This window comes from Sinocyclocheilus rhinocerous, unplaced genomic scaffold (genome assembly GCF_001515625.1).
Source record: "Sinocyclocheilus rhinocerous isolate Xijiao unplaced genomic scaffold, SAMN03320098_v1.1 scaffold551, whole genome shotgun sequence".
NCBI classification, from domain to species: domain Eukaryota; kingdom Metazoa; phylum Chordata; class Actinopteri; order Cypriniformes; family Cyprinidae; genus Sinocyclocheilus; species Sinocyclocheilus rhinocerous.
In genome coordinates, this window is record NW_015624564.1 from 1780601 (window position 1) to 1798005 (window position 17405).

The window sequence follows — 17405 nt, forward strand, 5'->3', positions numbered from 1 at the left end:
AATGTTCCGAGTATAATATGCATAAAATGTATTCTATTATATATTATTGTACTGTGTTTATAAATCTATAGTATTGTAGTATTTTAGTATTGCTAGTTAATTAAGTGGTGTCTTTTGATCATATACATGTTTTATGAGTTGCAAACTTAAACATGTTTTTGTGTGTGTGTCATGTAGTAAACACTGTTGATATAAATTATGCTTATTTTTATGAATTATGCTTTTTATGCTTCTATTTTCTTCCCCCTCTTTTTGAATACGTTTTTTAAAAATTCATTTAGAACGTTTTGTTCATTTTGTGAACCAGTTTGACATTGCAATGAATCGACTCAAATTGAATCAAATTGAAAAGAACAATTTAATCAGAAATCAAACATAACAGTAGCTTGAAAAAAGAAAACTGATATTCATTGAGATCCATACATTTGTACAGAAAATTACTTTTCTAGGCATTTGGAAAACATTTAAAATGCCAGGATCCTGATATCCAGGATTTCCATGACAGTGGTAATCCTAGTCATGATAATAAAGTTATCTAGCTGGCTAACTAGTTACAGTGGGATAGAAAAGAATCACCTCCCTTTAAAATAATCACATTTTGTTGCTTTGCAGCCTGAAATGACAGTTTTTGTTTTATCCAGCTGTATTTACTCAGTGCAACTTATAACATCCAAGTGAAAGATATAACACCAACATGTCAGAAAAAATAAATAAATAAATAAAACAGAATAACAGAGTTGGAAAAAGGATCACCCCCTTGTGTCAGTATTTTGTTGAATCACTTTTGCTTTAATTACAGCCTTTATTCTGTTGGGATTTGTCTCTACTAACTTTGCACATCTAGACTTTGGGATATTTGTCCACTCTTCTTTGCAAAACTGCTCAAGTTCAGTTCAAATTGATGGTGAGCGTTTGTGGACTGCAGTCTTCAAGTCATTCCACAGATTTTCAATGGGGTTTAAAGGGGTCATATGATGCGATTTCAATTTTTCCTTTCTCTTTGGAGTGTTACAAGCTCTTGGTGCATAAAGAAGATCTGTAACGTTGCAAACACTAAAGTCTCAAAACCAAAGAGATATTCTTTATAAAAGTTAAGAGTTAACCACGCCTACCTAAAACGGCTCATTCTAACACGCCCCCACATGTCTACATCACAATGTGGGAAGATTTGCATAACACCGCCCAAATGTTCACGTTGTATCCATCTCCTGACTTGTGCCTGTCCACATCTTTATCCCGGAGATGTTTTGACAGTGCCTTGCCACCCATAGTTGATTGTTTGCTTCAGTTGCACTATCAAGGACTGAAATTCTCCAGTAAAAGCTCTTTTCATGCTGAGCTAATCAAAATGAGCACAGCTAATCACAGTTGAAAGTCAAAGGGCTTTGTGTGCCATTGAGAAGGTGACATTAGCTACACCTGATTGAGTTTACAAGTCCATTTCAAGAGGGGGGGGGGGGACCTTATTTCCAACTCAGTTATTCTGTTTTGTTTTTTGTTTTGTTTTTCTGACATGTTGGTTATATCTTTCACTTGGATGTTATAAATTGCACTGAGTAAATACAGCAGGATAAAACAAAAACTGTGTCCATCTTCATTTCAGGCTGCAAGGCAACAGAATGTGATTATTTTAAAGGGGGTGATTCATTTCTATACCCATGTATGTCAGAATTGTGTCAATGGCAAAGAGTATTACTCAGAATGGATAGGGGAAAAATTAACCCAGTTATGACATAATTCTCCTACTAAATATCTTTCTTGAAAGCTGATTTGGTAGAAAAGGGATCTAATGAGAACTTCAAAGATATATAATGCACAAATATGAGAATTTTTTTTATCTTTATCCAACCATACAATGCCAATTCATTGCCATAACGTAACTCTTACCTCAGTCTGCAAGATGGCAGCACGCTGTTCCTTGGCAAAGAGAGACTCTTTGAGCACATCAATGTGCTGTTTGCTGTCAGAAAACTGATTGGTGAGCGTCTCCAGTTTAGTCTGCAGGCCCAAGAGCTCAGTGTCCTTCCTGGAGAGATCCTGCTTCACCTGGTCAATCTGTGCAAGACAAACATTTGCTCTAAGTATGTGGAAAACTCTCCAGAAACTCCCCTTCAAACCAGACCTCCAAGCTCTGGTCAAATCTCACACACAACTTCCCCCGAAAACACCTTTGCAGAATACAAATGCAGCAATGTTTTGCTTTAAAAGCATAAAACAGAATGAAATCTGTAGTCATAGGTCTGACATGGGAACAAAACGCTAGTTACGAATGTAACTGTGGTTCTGTGAATTCTGGATGACCGCGGTGCTTAAGCACTAGTGGATTATCACAGCGCCAGCTTGATAGGTCGCAATAATATATAAAATATATCGGGCAAAAGTGCATGGGAAAGCCCAATTAGCAGCAGCACAAATATCCTCTATAGAGACTCCTCTGAAAGCAGCCCAAGACGTAGACACAGCCCTATTGGAATGACACCCTCTGGCAAAGGTTTTTGGGCTTTTTTGTAATCCATAGTGATGACCTTCACAATCCAATTTGACAATCTCTGCATTGACACAGCAGTCCCTTTCCTTGCACCACCATAACAAACAAAAAGCTGATCTGTGCTCCTAAGATGAACAGTAGGAGTCACATAGCCCTTCAGGGCTCGCACAGACACAAAAGGTGACACAAAAGGTGAGCTCAAAATTGATTGACTGATTTATAAACTGTGGAAGCAGAACTTTAGGTAGAAAAGAAGGATTTGGTCAGAGCACAACACCAGAATCATCTGGCAACCAACGCATGCATAACTCACTAATGGACAAAACATGTAACTCACTTACACACTTAGTTAGCAGAAGCAATTGCAAACAAAAAAAACTGTTTTTAAATATATTAATTTCAGGCCAGCTTTCTGCAAAGGCTCAAATGGTGGCAGACAGACAAAATCAAGAACAAGCGGCAAATCCCATCCAGGAAAATGGGGGTTATGAACTGGTTTCAACCACCTCGCACCTTTCAAAAAAAACAGCACACAAGAGTATGAGAACCAAGAGAAGAACCATTAACCAGTACATGATGCGCAGAAATGCCTGCAACATATACCTTCAGTGTGGAGGCTGCTTTGCCTGAATCCAAAAGATGCTGCAAAAACTAGGAACTCCAGGAACGTCACAGCATGTAGGACCTAACCAACGTTCGTCGCACCATGACGAGAAAATCCTCTAATGTGCTGCATAGAGCTGACATGTGGGTGCAGCTCTAGCACTAGATATGGTATGAATGACAGCGGGCTCACAATCTGCTAAGAGACAGTCGGCCCCAGAGGCCAAACCCATAGCAGCAGACTGGCTGGATCCAGATGCCAAACAGCGCCATCCATCTGTGACAACAGGTCCTTCCAAAGCAGAAGCTGCCATGCCCTGCCCACCAATAGTCTCAGCCTCAGACGTCACGCCCACGGACCGTTGGCTGAACGTCTGATGCATATGGCACACAAAAGTGGAAACACTTCAGGAGTTTCGAAGTCGTCATCAGATTGGTTAAATTATACTGGTTTTCCGGGAGACGTGTGTGTCGCGTTCATTAACGTTCTGCCTGGAAACAAAGATGCCGTGGCGCCAAACCCCCTCACGAAAGAAGAAAGCCATCGTGTTTACAACTGTGACGACGAGCGCTTATCAGGATCAACTAAACTCTGGATATTCAAAAGTATGTGAAATATTTAAAGTTTGCGGCATAGAATCTTTAAAATATGTCCGAGAGTTTTACACACCGGTCTGTTATTGTGGCGACACCGAAACGTCCCGAGATGTGACGCTGAAACGAAACGAACTGTGATTGGTTGTTTGACATGTTGGTCAAACGGCCTCATGGGCGGGCCTTGGCCAATGAAAGCTGCCGTGGATTCCAGACCTTCAGCCGACAGTCTGAAGGTCTGGCTATGCGAGACTAGCCCACCAATAGCGACAGAAGCATGGGAAACCAAGGCCTGGCTGGCCATCAAGGTGCTACAAGTAACACTCTGTGGTTGCACATATTCTGTGTAATGTGTCCCACAGAAGTGGAAGAGGAGGGAACGCATAAAGCAGACAGTTTGGCCACTCGTGAGACAGAGCATCCTGCCCCAATGGGCTGGATGTCTCTGTTCTCGCAAACCACAAGCGACAGTGAGTGTTTGCCTCTTTTGTAAAAAGATCCACTTCTGCTTCGCCGAACTGCTGCCATATCTTCTGCACCACATCCTGGTGAAGCCTCCATTCCCCTGGGTGCAGAAGATCCCTTGACAGAGCATCCGCTACCTGACTGCTCGATCCCAGGAGGTGACCTGCCCTCAACGATGGAAGAGACCAAGTGAGTATCTTGTCTGTGAGATGCAGAGACTTGAGGGACTTTGTTCCACCTTGATGGCTCAGGTGAAACACTGTCAAGGTGTTGTCGGACCAAATGAGGGCATGACGGCCTGCCAGAACTGGCAAAAATTGCTGCAGGGCTATGAAAACTGAACGCAATTCTAGGAGATTGATGTGGTCTCTGGAGCTGGAGACCAATTTCCACAAACACCCCTGTGATTTCTGCACATGCTCAGTCTGGTGTCTCGGCCAGCTTGTTGTTTTGTCTAAACAACAGCGGATGTAAAGGTGCATTCATTCACCTTGTGAAGACACGAGGGGCCAAAGACAGGCCGAACAGTAGGACCTTGAATTGGTATGCCTGGTTTCTGAAACTGAATCGAAGAAATTTCATATGGTGAGGAGCAATCGGAACATGAAAGTAAACATCTATCAAATCAATGCTTGTAAATGGTATCAGCATATTACATAGATGCCTGTGTACAGGCAGTCTTTGACCACGGTTAAGGTGCACTAGACCCTATGAGGGAGTTCGAAAATTCTGCAATGAAATCCTTGCATGGTGGCATAGCAAATCCAGCCGAAACTGTCTAAAAAAGATGTTGGACTGGGCTGGCTGTACTGGTGAGTTATCCAGTCCTAAGCAAGCAACTGCCATCTGGAGCACAGCTAAGGTATCATCCGCGGAGGATGGAGTTAGTCCTGAGTGAATCGAATACCCACTAGAACCCCCCGCAGCTGAAAAAACTGTATTAACCTGGGGGGGAGATTGCGCAGCAACATCTACTGCATTCAAATGATCCTGGAAAAGCAAGTCAGACGCACTTGCAGAGAGCACGTCAAAGTCAGCATGAGACAAGGAGAAGAGGAACTAAAAGTTTCATCATCCATTCTCTTACTGCAACCCTCCTCATTTTCCTGTGTAATAGCTACAGGCATAACAGGCTGGAGCATCTGAAGGCGGCGATTTATCTTGGATATCTCAGCAACTGTCTTAGAAAGAGAAGCTTCATCTACCTGCTTGTTCTGTGACGTTGCCTTCTCAGATGGGGCAGCCACAGATGCACCGCGTTTCTGATTCCATGTGGTAGGTTGCGGCTCTGTTCCTCCGAGTCTCACTGCAGACTTGGGGTCCCATTTGCCATCTCTCAGACATAGGTAAAAGGCTACAGTGCAAACACTGGTCCGTGAGAGCCTCTCTCATATGCTTAATTCCAAAGCAGGACGGACAAACATCATGGCTATCGTCAGATAGAACAGTATTAGGGCACAGTTTACATGTTAATGGGAATCCAGTAGTAATAGAACCGTGAGCCATGATCACCGCAATAACAGAGAAAAACAATGTATAGACTTGACAACTGGCAGTCGGATTGCACCGACTGAGCTAGTGAGTCTATTATACTCGAGGCTTAGCCTACGACACCACGTGACTTTTTTGGTATATTATCTCAACCTATCGAGCTGGCTCTGTGATTATCCACTAGTGCTTAAGCACCGCCTCTGGTGGTCAGGAGGAATGAAACAGAACCTTGGATTTGGATCTACCCTGATCTAAGGTAATCTAAACACATATTAGACAAATTAAACTTGCAAATCCGTTGAATTAGACACTGCAAAAACACAGAGCATTACCAGGTTATTTTAGCATAAAGCAATTCCTGTAAATAGAAAAACTATGTATTGAGCTCAAAAACAGATGGACACATAGCACTCCATAATGCTCAGTCTTTTCACAAAAAAAAAAAAACATCCACAAAAAAAAAATCATTCATTCTTGAAAGATAAACAAGCATTCGAATTACAGTGGGTACGGAAAGTATTCAGACCCCCTTAAATTTTTCACTCTTCGTTATATTGCAGCCATTTGCTAAAATCAATCAAGTTAATTTTTTTTCCTCATTAATGTACACACAGCACCCCATATTGACAGAAAAACACAGAATTGTTGACATTTTTGCAGATTTATTAAAAAAAAAAAACTGAAATATCACATGCTCAGTATTTAGAGTAGAAGCACCCTTTTGATCTAATACAGCCATGAGTCTTTGGGAAAGATGCAACAAGTTGAGTGAAAAAATTAAGGGGGTCTGAATACTTTCCGTACCCACTGTAAGTACAAATTTAAATCCATTTTCCATAAACAGACAGTAAACAAAGTGTTAAGCCACTAAAAAAACAGACAACAAGTGTCCATCGTCTTAACATTCCCAGCATGCACTGGGGCAGCTATAGCAGGTTAGTATGGCCTAAAGCTGTAACTCTACTGGCTGACAGTCACCCTAGTGAAAACAAGTGTGCGCAGGCACAGGAGATGGCGAGAGAGACAATTCAGAGTGATAGAGAGAGAAAGAGTCAAGCCTCATGGACATTAGTGCTCTACTCCAACCAGCACTACAAACAAAAGAGAGAGGAAAAGAAAGCGAGACAGGTGAAAAGCTCCGTGCGAGTCTAGTGTGGCATCCGACCTTTCGGCACAGCGTTGGGCTCTGCTTTCCTGATCAGAGAAACCCTGAGATTTCACCCGGTCGGCCTGAACGCTGCCGCCCACCAATCCGACTATTGTGACAACAGTCGAGACTCAAAAGTGAATATTTTTTATCAGTTCCCTTCACCACCCCGGGACCTTTTCCACTGTTCCCTCCCATCAAGTGTTGCGACTCTTTGTCTTTGTGTCCAAGAGTACATTTTCCATGACTTTCTCTTTAAGTTCTGTTTAAGCTGATACTGATATGTAAAAAAAGACTGAGGTGGTCAATTAGTATGATACTGACGAAACGATACTGACTGACCACTAATCAGAATATTGAGAGAATGCAGCGATATAGAAAATGTGACTGATACAAACAGCCATTGTTGTTATTATCGGTTTTCAGTCATTGAAATAAATCTGAAAGAATACATATATATAAATAATAATATTATATGAGAAACTTCAACTTGTTGAAATGTTGCCTTAGAAACTTACTGAAATTAGTTTAAAATATACATAAACAAACTATACAAAATATGAAAAAAAAAATGATAGCACAACACAATTGGCAAAAGTTACACAATTACTTTACCTAAAACTAAAATTAAGATGAAAACTGAAAATATAAAAATAAAAGCTCATTCAAAACATTAATAAATACTATTTACTAAAATAACACTGCCAGTAATTAATATGAATATATATTTTTTTATATATAAAATAAAAAAAATATTTATATTTATAGAATATGGTAAAATCATTGGTTTTGTTTTGTTTTTTTACTCAGAGCAGAAGGCATAAATAATTTATTAAAAATATATTTAAAAAATATATTAAATATATTCTTAAAAAAAAGATATATAAAATAATAAATTCGCCTTGGCCTTCAAGGCTTCTGTAAATCAGACATTTATACAGTGAATCTCTTGCAGAAAAAAACCCCGGCTTGAGCTAAAGTGTCAGTCAGTGGGCTTAGCGTGAATCTCTATTTGGGGTCTGAGTGGGCGAGATGCCCTCTCTGGTGAGGGAAGCAGAGCTGTGCGTATTCTAAGCCGGTTCTCTGGGTTTCTTACGGCAGAGACCTCTTGCTGCAGCTCAGCCGCCTGCTTTTTCAGCTCCTCGCCCTGAGCGTCGCTCTGTGCCAGTTCGTCCTTCAGTTGCTCTACCTGTTAGGAGAGGGCGATGTTACTGCAACAACCACCAACCACCGATCACCAACTCGCATGCACACCCTGTGCCCATCCAAACATCACCCACGTTCACGTGATGTTATCAGCAACCAAACCAATCAGCATTCACCACACAGGCCATGCGGTTATGATTTAGCCATTCAGCTGCAATTAAATGTCATTAAAAATGGGACATTTTTAAAAACTAAATGGAAAGTTTACTAAAGAAAAACAATATCTTAATATAGAAAATAAAATAAACTATAAAATATATACTTAAATATACATATAGAATAGAATATTTAAAAATAAACAAAAATAAAGACTATAAAAGCAAAAATAAAAAACAATTAAAAATGCAACGTCAAAAAAGTTAGTAATGATAATAATATATGTAGGCATTTTCATGCTTCTTTATCTAGCTGCGATACACACCATACCATAACACTAGTATCAAAGTAAATATTAGCAACACCACATGATGTCTGGTAAAATTCAACCCTAACAAAGAGTCAAAAACAATAAATATGTGTTCAAATAACACATGACCTGCACAGGTTAAAAAAGCAAAACAGTTGTAGTTCCCATGAGCCGCAGGTTCTACCTTATTCTTCATGAACTTGGAGTGACTGCGGTAGACCTCCATCTGTTTCATCTCCTCCTCTCTCTCCTCTGTGCTGAGAGCCCCGTTTGACTTGAGCATCTGTATCTCGTCCTCCAGGTCACTCAGACTGCGCTCCAGAGAACTGATCTTAGAATCCTGCAGAGATCACAGAGATGTTTGATGAGGAGACGGACAAAGCAGAGGAATGGAGGACATGAAGGTGCAAAACATTTAATATCTTATCAAGGGGAGTTTATCATACAGAGGTGTTTTTCACTTTAGGCTTGAAACATGACTATAATAACGACTTTAATAATGTGACACTCTTAAAAATCAAGGTTCCAAAGGGGGGTATTCACAGTGATGCCATAGAACAACCTTTCTGTGAACATTAAATTACCAGTGTCTTTAAAGTTAAACTTTAGGTCATTTATATAAGCAAATGTTAATTAAAATGTAAAAACAGTGGAAATGAGCTTGCATTAATAATTTATCAATATTGGCACATACCAGTATATTAATATAATGTTGATAAATGATATGGTTCAGATTTACTGTGGATCCTACTTACAAAGAAAACCTACTAAGAACAAATACACTGCTGTTCAAAAGTTAAGTCTGTAAGATTTTTTGGATGTTTTAGAAAGAAGACTTGCACTCATCAAGGCAGTAAAACTGTAATATTGTGAAATATTATTACAACTTAAAATAATTGTTTTCTATTTTCATATAAAAATGCAATTTATTCCTGTATTGGAAAAGCTGTCTTCCGTGTCACATGATCCTTAAGAAATCATTCTAATATGCTGATTTGCTGCTCAAGAAACATTTTTTATTATTATCAATATTGAGAACAGTTGCGCTACTTAATATTTTTTGTAGAAACCATAATACATTTTTTTCAGGATTCTATAATGAATAGAAAGTTCAAAAGAACAGCATTTATTCGAAACAGAATTATTTTGTAATATTGTACATGCCTTTACTGTCACTTTTGATCAATTAAATTTTTCCTTGATGAATAAAAGTATTCATTCCTTTAAAAAAATGAATAAATACAAAAAACTAACTCTAAGCTTTTGAGCAGTAGTGTACAAATACAAAACTGACTCAATATGACAGTTTCGGGAATATGAGAGTAGTTTAGGTAACATTATTTTTTAAAGCAATCAGTCCTGCTTGGAAAAAAACACTAAAGTTTGGGATTTACTTACACCAAACACACTCACACAAACATACACACACTTGCCTTCATCTCAATGACAGTCTGTAGGGCCTTGGTTTTGGCAGATTCTGGAGCTCCCTCAAATCGTCGGTGGAGATCCTGAGGAGAAAACATGAGACGAGGATCGTGAGGTGAAACCACAGGATAATAACGGCTTCCTCTACCGGCAGCCATCAGCTGATGAGGATCCATACCACCCCACATTATGTGCACCCCAAACACTGATAATAACATAACCCAGACTTCTGATTTACACAGCCAAATTGTAAATTCAGCACACTGATATCACTGCATCTGAGGCAGAAGAGACACTTTCAGTCGGCTGGTTTGAGTGTTTATGCATGACTGAGTCCCTTATGAAAAAGATAATGTACCGAGCAACTGACAAATAGAGTGAATGCAACGTCCACCAAACACAAAGAGATGCGGCCAGCCTGCCCCCTCTGGGCAATTAAAGAGCTCAAAATCATCATTCAAACACAAAGTCTGGACACCAAACCCATCAGATATGAACGCACACAGACAGGCATGGAAAAAAACAGCCATGCATCTACACGTGTGGAGTCATGGAAAGCATATGGAAAGCGGAGCAGTGCTTCAGGGAATGTAACTGTTGAAAGATGCTGTTGAATAATATTCACATCTAAAAGAGCTACAACATCACTATCTGTTCCCAGGACGTTATAACAGCTGAAATAAAAAATGTTCATGAAAAAAAAAAACGTATGTGTTATATTCACTTATAATATTAGTCACAATGTGATTTAGGGCTGTTTTCCCCACTGCACCTTTAAGAGTTGTATACGTAAATGAACACTGTTGCCGAATATAGAAGAGGCACTGAAATATCTGGGTGGTTTTGGGAGGGAGGGCTGTAGTGTAAATGTTACAGTATGTCTATTTAATGCACCAAATGCTTTTAGAAGAATAAAAGAGGGGAAAATTCTTAATAATAAAATTTTAAATCACTAGATTAAAAGAAGGGCTATTAGTTTATTTATCCCTGTTCTCGGAAGTCCAACTGGAGGCCCCAATAAATAACCTAAAATGCTCTTCTGATCTCCGTCCAATTTATTATTTTAGCCCAGACTTCACCTGTAACATTTTAATCATGCATTACTGCATTTAATGGCACTAAACTCGCTGAGACCACAGCATATTACTTACAATACCTTATCTACTACTATATATTACAAGGATGCATTAAATTGATCAAAACTGACAGTAAAGTCATTTAAGATGTCACAAAATATTATTTTAAATACATGCGGTTATTTTGAACTTTTTATCTATCAAAGAATTCTGAAAAAAAGTATTACAGTTTCCACAAAATATTAGGCAGAAAAAAAAAAACGTTAAATGCCCAGGTAGTTCCAAGTCAGAAATCATTGTGATTATTCATTTTGAAAATCATTATGAAATTGTAATAATATTTCACAATATTACTGTCTTACTGTATTTCTGCAAGAGACTATAAAAGGCTTTTCAAAAACAATAAAGAATTTTACAGACCCCAAACGTTTGAACAGCAGTAGTTCAGAGGGTTGTTTGTAGCCATGTAGTACTGTCAGCTCTATTTATCAATTCCTTTCAAAGTCCTGCATATTTTCTCCCACAACCAGTTGAGAAAATGTGATAAGCCTTGTGTGCCCTAGTTAGAGCTGATTGTGCCATTTTATTAACTGGCCACTAGATGTCACTGTCACCAAAGTCCTGCTATTGACTGTTGGCTGTCTCAGAAGATGCCTGACAAAAATACAGAGAGAGATTGCCAGACAGAACTCCTTTCAAAACTACATAACCACTATATCAGCCTCCTGACAGTATCGCATCTGACAAACATAAAAGGATACAAATAGCAAACTAGCACTAAAAAGTTTGCTTGATTCATCAAGTACAGTAACTCACATCCTTGTGAGTCCAACTTATTAGCAACATTCAACAACTAAAGTATGATCACATTTCTGTCAACAAAACATAAATGTCTCTTATCTTACTTATAAATCAAATTCACAAGGGAACCCTTGACTCGAAAGCTAATTCTCTTCCGGGTTAAGTATTACAAACTAAACAACTTATGTAACAAATCTGACTGGGAAATTCAGTTGAACTTGAATAAACTTCAATCAGATTCACTCCTCGAGATAAACTACTAAACTAAATGTGATAAAGGTGTCTCCCGCCACATTAACAGTTTTTGCTCTCAGCAACATCTGTGTCTCCTTTCATCAATGTTCTTTTCAGTCTCTCCCGTTTCTATAGCAACAATGTTCAATGCCTTCAATTTGTAAAAGGTTTCCCTGTCTCGTTCTCTCTCGGTAAGCTTGCTCGTCCGGCGCAGTTTAAAAATGACTAATCTAGAGCCCTTGATTCATCGTCACCATAATTGGGAGTCTTAGTGAAAACATTTGACTGTGAATCCTCTCTGGATAAATGGCCAAGTGCTGTCAGCATCGTTCCCAGAGCAGCTGTTTGGTTCTGTTATTCAATCTACAATAGTCGTTTAAATGTTGCTAAGTTGACATATCTAATGCTAGTGAATGGCATTGTATACACTTTTCTATTTGGTTGATTAACCTGTTATCTGTCAGTGATTTTAGTAATCATGATATATCATTCAGACACTCAAAATTCATCCTGTGAAAACCGTTTTGAAATTGGACATTCCGTTACCATGGAAATGGTACTTTCAGTTCTTTTAGCTGGCTCCTCCACCTAGTGGGAGATGTCAAGTGTCATGTTAATACAATATTTTATACTCAAAACTTATTCTAATCTTGACAAAACATGTATTGTTGGAAAGGTCTGAGTCTCTAGAGTCCATATTTGGTGACTATTTTGAGACAGAAGTAATACTGTGACAGAAATGTATACATTTGTGACAGGAAAATACTTTTAAAAAATCAGTGGAGTTTGGGTGTCACCCGGTGGCTATTTTTGGTATAGCGCCTAAACAAAATCTCAAAGGAACCACAATTTTTGAGATATCAACTTCAAATTTGGAACATAACTTAGTTTGACATATGGCTTTGATTTTATAGTGGTTTTCGTTTTTTTATTTTAGAATTATTATTATTATATTTATTATTTAGGTATTTGTATATGAAAATAACAAATATAAATAACTAGTATAATATATTTATTTAAAGTTTTTGTTTTTAGTACAGTACATTTTCTTTACAGTGAACGTCTATAACTTTTTAATTTTTTGAAATGCTTTTACTTCAGCAATAATCTGCTGATTGTCTTCTTTAAAAAGTGACCAACTGTATTACAAAGCATTCAGGAATTACAACCATTTAAGCTTGGATAGTGCATTTTCACGTCTATGTTTAAAAAGGAGAGTTGACTGTTCAGAGGTTTAAAGGTTGCATAAGTGTTGTATGATGGGTTTCTGAGTTTCCTCAGTGCTCTCACCTCCCTCAGCAAGACCATTTCCTTCTCTCTCTGCTCCAAAAGGCTTTCCAGGTGATGGATATGCATCTCGGCATCGGCCAGCCTCCGTGTCCGCTCGTGGTCCTCCTCGTTGGCCTTGGCCGACAGCCCTTTGCTCTGCAGCATCTCCAGGAGCTTCTTGATGGACTCGTCTCGGGCGCACAGTGTCTGTTTCTGCGTGTCGATTCGCAGCTCCATCTCCTCCAGAGTCCTCCTCAGGAGGAAGAGTTCCTTGGCCTGCCGCTCATGCTCACCGTGCAGCCGCTGGAAGTTCTCCTCAGTCAGCTCGGCGGTCAGGGGCTCGCCAGGACGAACGCTGGAGTCCTGCTGGAACAGCTGGTTCAGATCTCTCTGGATCCGCAGCTCGTCCTGGAGGGCCTGGATGGTCATCTGGATATGCTGCCGATGAAACAAATGAATGAGAGTTAGCTTTTGTAAATAACGGTCTCCTGCGACAAACTAGCAATACTAAACTTCTGGCTATATCTGGAAATGTCAAACTGATATAATAAAAGAATGAACACATTTTAAAACAATATATTAAGTCTGTAGATTTAATTACTTATTCAAAAAATCTTTTTTTTTTTTCATTTTTAATTTAAGTTAAAAATAAACAAAAACAGACAAAAATAAATAAAACCTAAACAAATAAACACTAATAAAAACAGACATAAATAAATTAAAAACAAAAGAAAATAAAACGATAAATGAATAAAAATAAATAAATGCAAACAAAAAGAAAAAAGAAAATAAACAAATACATAAACACAAATAAATGCAAACATAAATAAATAATAAATAAATGAATTAATAAATAAAAACAACACAATAACAAAATAAACACATACAAATAAATAAAAAACAATAAATAGACTAAAAACAAATGAAAATAAATAAATAATAACAAAAATAAGCAAATAAAATAAGTAAAACAAACGAACAAAACAACACTACTACAGACTGATTTAGATAACCATGCCATGGCAGGCTAAGATACTCTCATACACACACAAAAAGAATAAATGATCATATTAATAATTCCCTAAAACCTGGTGTGACTTCTCCAGGGATTTTTTCAAAACACTACATCAGCTGTTAGAATCTACTCAGGACACTGAATCTCTGGGGGTTTGAATGCTTTTTAGAGCTCTAAAGACATACGGCTATTACTTCCACCTGGAGCAGCTCTCTAGAGACCACGGGGTAAATACAGGCCACGCTCTCCAACCACACTGAACAACAAGTCCCAAAGGAGTGGGATTCATGCTATCCGTCTATCTCAGAGAGGACCAAAAAAAGCAGTTAGAAGAGCTATGCTGGAACAAGGAGAAGGTAAAAGAAGGTATTCAGGAAGGCCAGAGGGCATGAATTTAAGAATAGTCATAAATATGTCTGCAGGCATCACCATGGTTACAAGCACCCTTTTCTCTTACACTGCAGGAAAATGTTACTGCCAAAAATATGGACACAGGTGTAACAAGACAGAGAGTGGTTCAATTTAAGCAGGTACGATGACAATGATGGTAGTATTCATATTTTTGTGCATGTTTTAGTCTGATTTCCACATGAAGACAGCAACATGTGCTCCTCCATGAACTTATGGCGTGAGACAGAAGATGTTGTCACTTCCTTTTTAGCATGATTAACCAATTCACATACAAGAAGAGGACATCATGTTTTTTGGCTTGATGCTAGGACACAAATACTGTAACTCAAGAAAGCACCCCTGTCTCTGTGTCACAAAACAGGCACTTCAGACACACCTTACACCTCACGCACAAAAAGTAATAGTCTAATAAAAAAAGTGAGTTTTGGTCATCAGTAAGAGACTTTGAATTATACACACATATACAGAAAGAGACACTGATGGCTGTTACTCTACAAACTGTTGAGAATATAAAGTCAATATTTACAATGGCACCACAGAGACGGGACTCTACATTATTCATTAGTCTCCTCTGGCTGCTGTTATCTCTGTCGTGTGTGCGCGTTTGGAAAAGAAAAAGTGAGAGAAAGAGACAGAAGGGAGAGAGGCAGAGACAAATAACACAGGTATAGTGTAGTTATATAGAGATACAGGACTTATTTTATTATTGTAATGTTATTCAGTTGTTTACTTATACATTTAAATGAATAAATATTTATAAATAATTAATTAAAATGTATGAAATAAAATGTATTCATATATGGATACAGTACTTACTTCTATCATAATTGTCACATTTCTAAATTATTTTTACATTTAAATGAATAAATATTTAAATAAAATTAAATAAAATAATTAAAATGTATAAAACAAATTAAATTTATTTATATATGAATACAGTCATTTAAAATGTGACAATTATAAAAGTCAGTATTTTTACATTTAAATTTGAAATTAATAAATATAATTTTTATATAATTTATAAATGAATGAATAACTAATATTTATAAATAATTAAAACAATTAAAATGCATACAATGAATAAAATGTGTTTATATATGGATAGAGTACTGACTTTCATAATTGTAAATTTTTTTACATGTACATTTAAAATAAAAAATATTTATACATAATTAAAGGAATAAAATGTATATAATGCAAATACATAAAATGTATATATAAATGAATGAATGAATAAATAAATAAATAAAACTAAACACTGTACCATGTCCCCTGATCTGTTTACAACTGCAGGCTTTGAACTGAAAACGTAGGTAGCAAACAGAATACAGAATTGTAAATTTGAAAAATTTGATTTTAAGAGGTAAAATTAAAACAAAGAAATTTATATAACTGCTGTAAGTGTAGTTTTTAATAATGCTGTTATTAAGGGCAATTTCCCAAACAGACCTGTTTAAATCTTGACCTCTTGAAGGACTATGAAACATCTTTCACAAAAAAAAAACAGATTTAAGCAGTACTTGTGAAATCCCTTCTAAAGAGCAAGACAAGGCACACAGAAATCAATATGAAGTATCAGCCAGCCTTTAACTCAAAATGAAGGTGAATAAAATCTCTGTGAGGACTAAGCAGGGATCTACAGTAACACATCTTAAATCTTCAGTTTAATCATTTAATTCTTTACATATTAACATAAAAGTGCCAGTTGTGCTAAAAAAATCCTAAAAGGCTGACAAGCAGGTATTGAGATAGGTGTCAGAGGCATGATGGGACAGCAGGCACAAAGACGGGGCAAAAAAAAAAAGGCAGGCCCATGAGAACAGATTGCAAACAGGCCTCAATGGAGTAGTAACCAATCTAAAGGCTCTTACAAGAACCGCTGCACGATAATGAAGTTATCATCAGGCCTTCAGGCTTTGTACATGCCTGATATGACAATATTATATTAAAATGGCAATTAACTAAGACCAGCAAAAGTAAGTCTGAACACCTCCTATGGGCCTATAAATGTGAGCAGACCCTGATCAGACACAAACATCAGATCAATAGTAACATCAACAAATCATTTATCAGAGTATGCAGTGGTTTGGATTTCTCTCACACACATTGATAGCAGTCTGTGCGATTGAAGACATCCACCATGTCTTTTCTTTCCACTCCATATCGGTTCACTCCACATCTCGTATCCTGTCTGGTGGAAAGGTTTGTCTTATGTCTTGTCCTGTCTCTAATCTCCACTCCTACACTATCACTCCACCCTAAAGATTGGGCACTGGGATTGACTGCAGACATTCAACCCAAATATGCAAAGAGGCCCCCTACTTTACCACATCCACCCTCAATCACAAAAGTTTCCCTAACATTTAAACTACTACATTTTATTTTGGGGATTTTGTGACTTTTATTAAAGGAATAGTTCACCCAAAAATGAAAATTTGCTGAGAAAATTTGGTGGAATTTAGCATTACATCACTTGCTCACCAATGAATCCTCTGCAGTGAATGGGTGCCGTCAGAATGAGAGTCCAAACAGCTGATAAAAACATCACAATAATCCACAAGTAATCCACACAAATCCAGTCCATCAATCAACATCTCGTGCAGCAAAAAGCTGCATGTTAAAGCAAATTCATCAGTAAAATGCTTCTAACTTCAAACCGTTGCTTCTGGCTATATTATGAGTCCTCTATCTGTAATTCCGCTTTCTCCAGTGAAACTGTTGTCTAATCTGAATCAGGAGAGAAATATGCAAAGACCAAGCACGGTTTACAAGCA

The 17405-nt window shown here is 37.7% G+C and overlaps 1 protein-coding gene across 3 annotated transcripts in view; it reads right to left on the reverse strand.

Annotated features, from left to right (window-relative positions):
- The window catches only part of LOC107743718 (ELKS/Rab6-interacting/CAST family member 1-like), a 187293-nt gene that overhangs the window by 158130 nt on the left and 11758 nt on the right, over positions 1-17405 (reverse strand). For 2 of the 3 annotated variants that reach the window (XM_016557114.1, XM_016557127.1), the window contains 4 exons: positions 13227-13643; positions 9834-9908; positions 8585-8740; positions 1888-2055 (listed from right to left, as the gene is read on the reverse strand). In XM_016557114.1, the coding sequence (XP_016412600.1) occupies positions 1888-2055; positions 8585-8740; positions 9834-9908; positions 13227-13643 (816 nt within the window). Of the gene's footprint in view, positions 1-1887; positions 2056-7893; positions 7978-8584; positions 8741-9833; positions 9909-13226; positions 13644-17405 lie in introns of all 3 variants that reach the window. The other variant, XM_016557119.1, reaches the window with a different exon arrangement.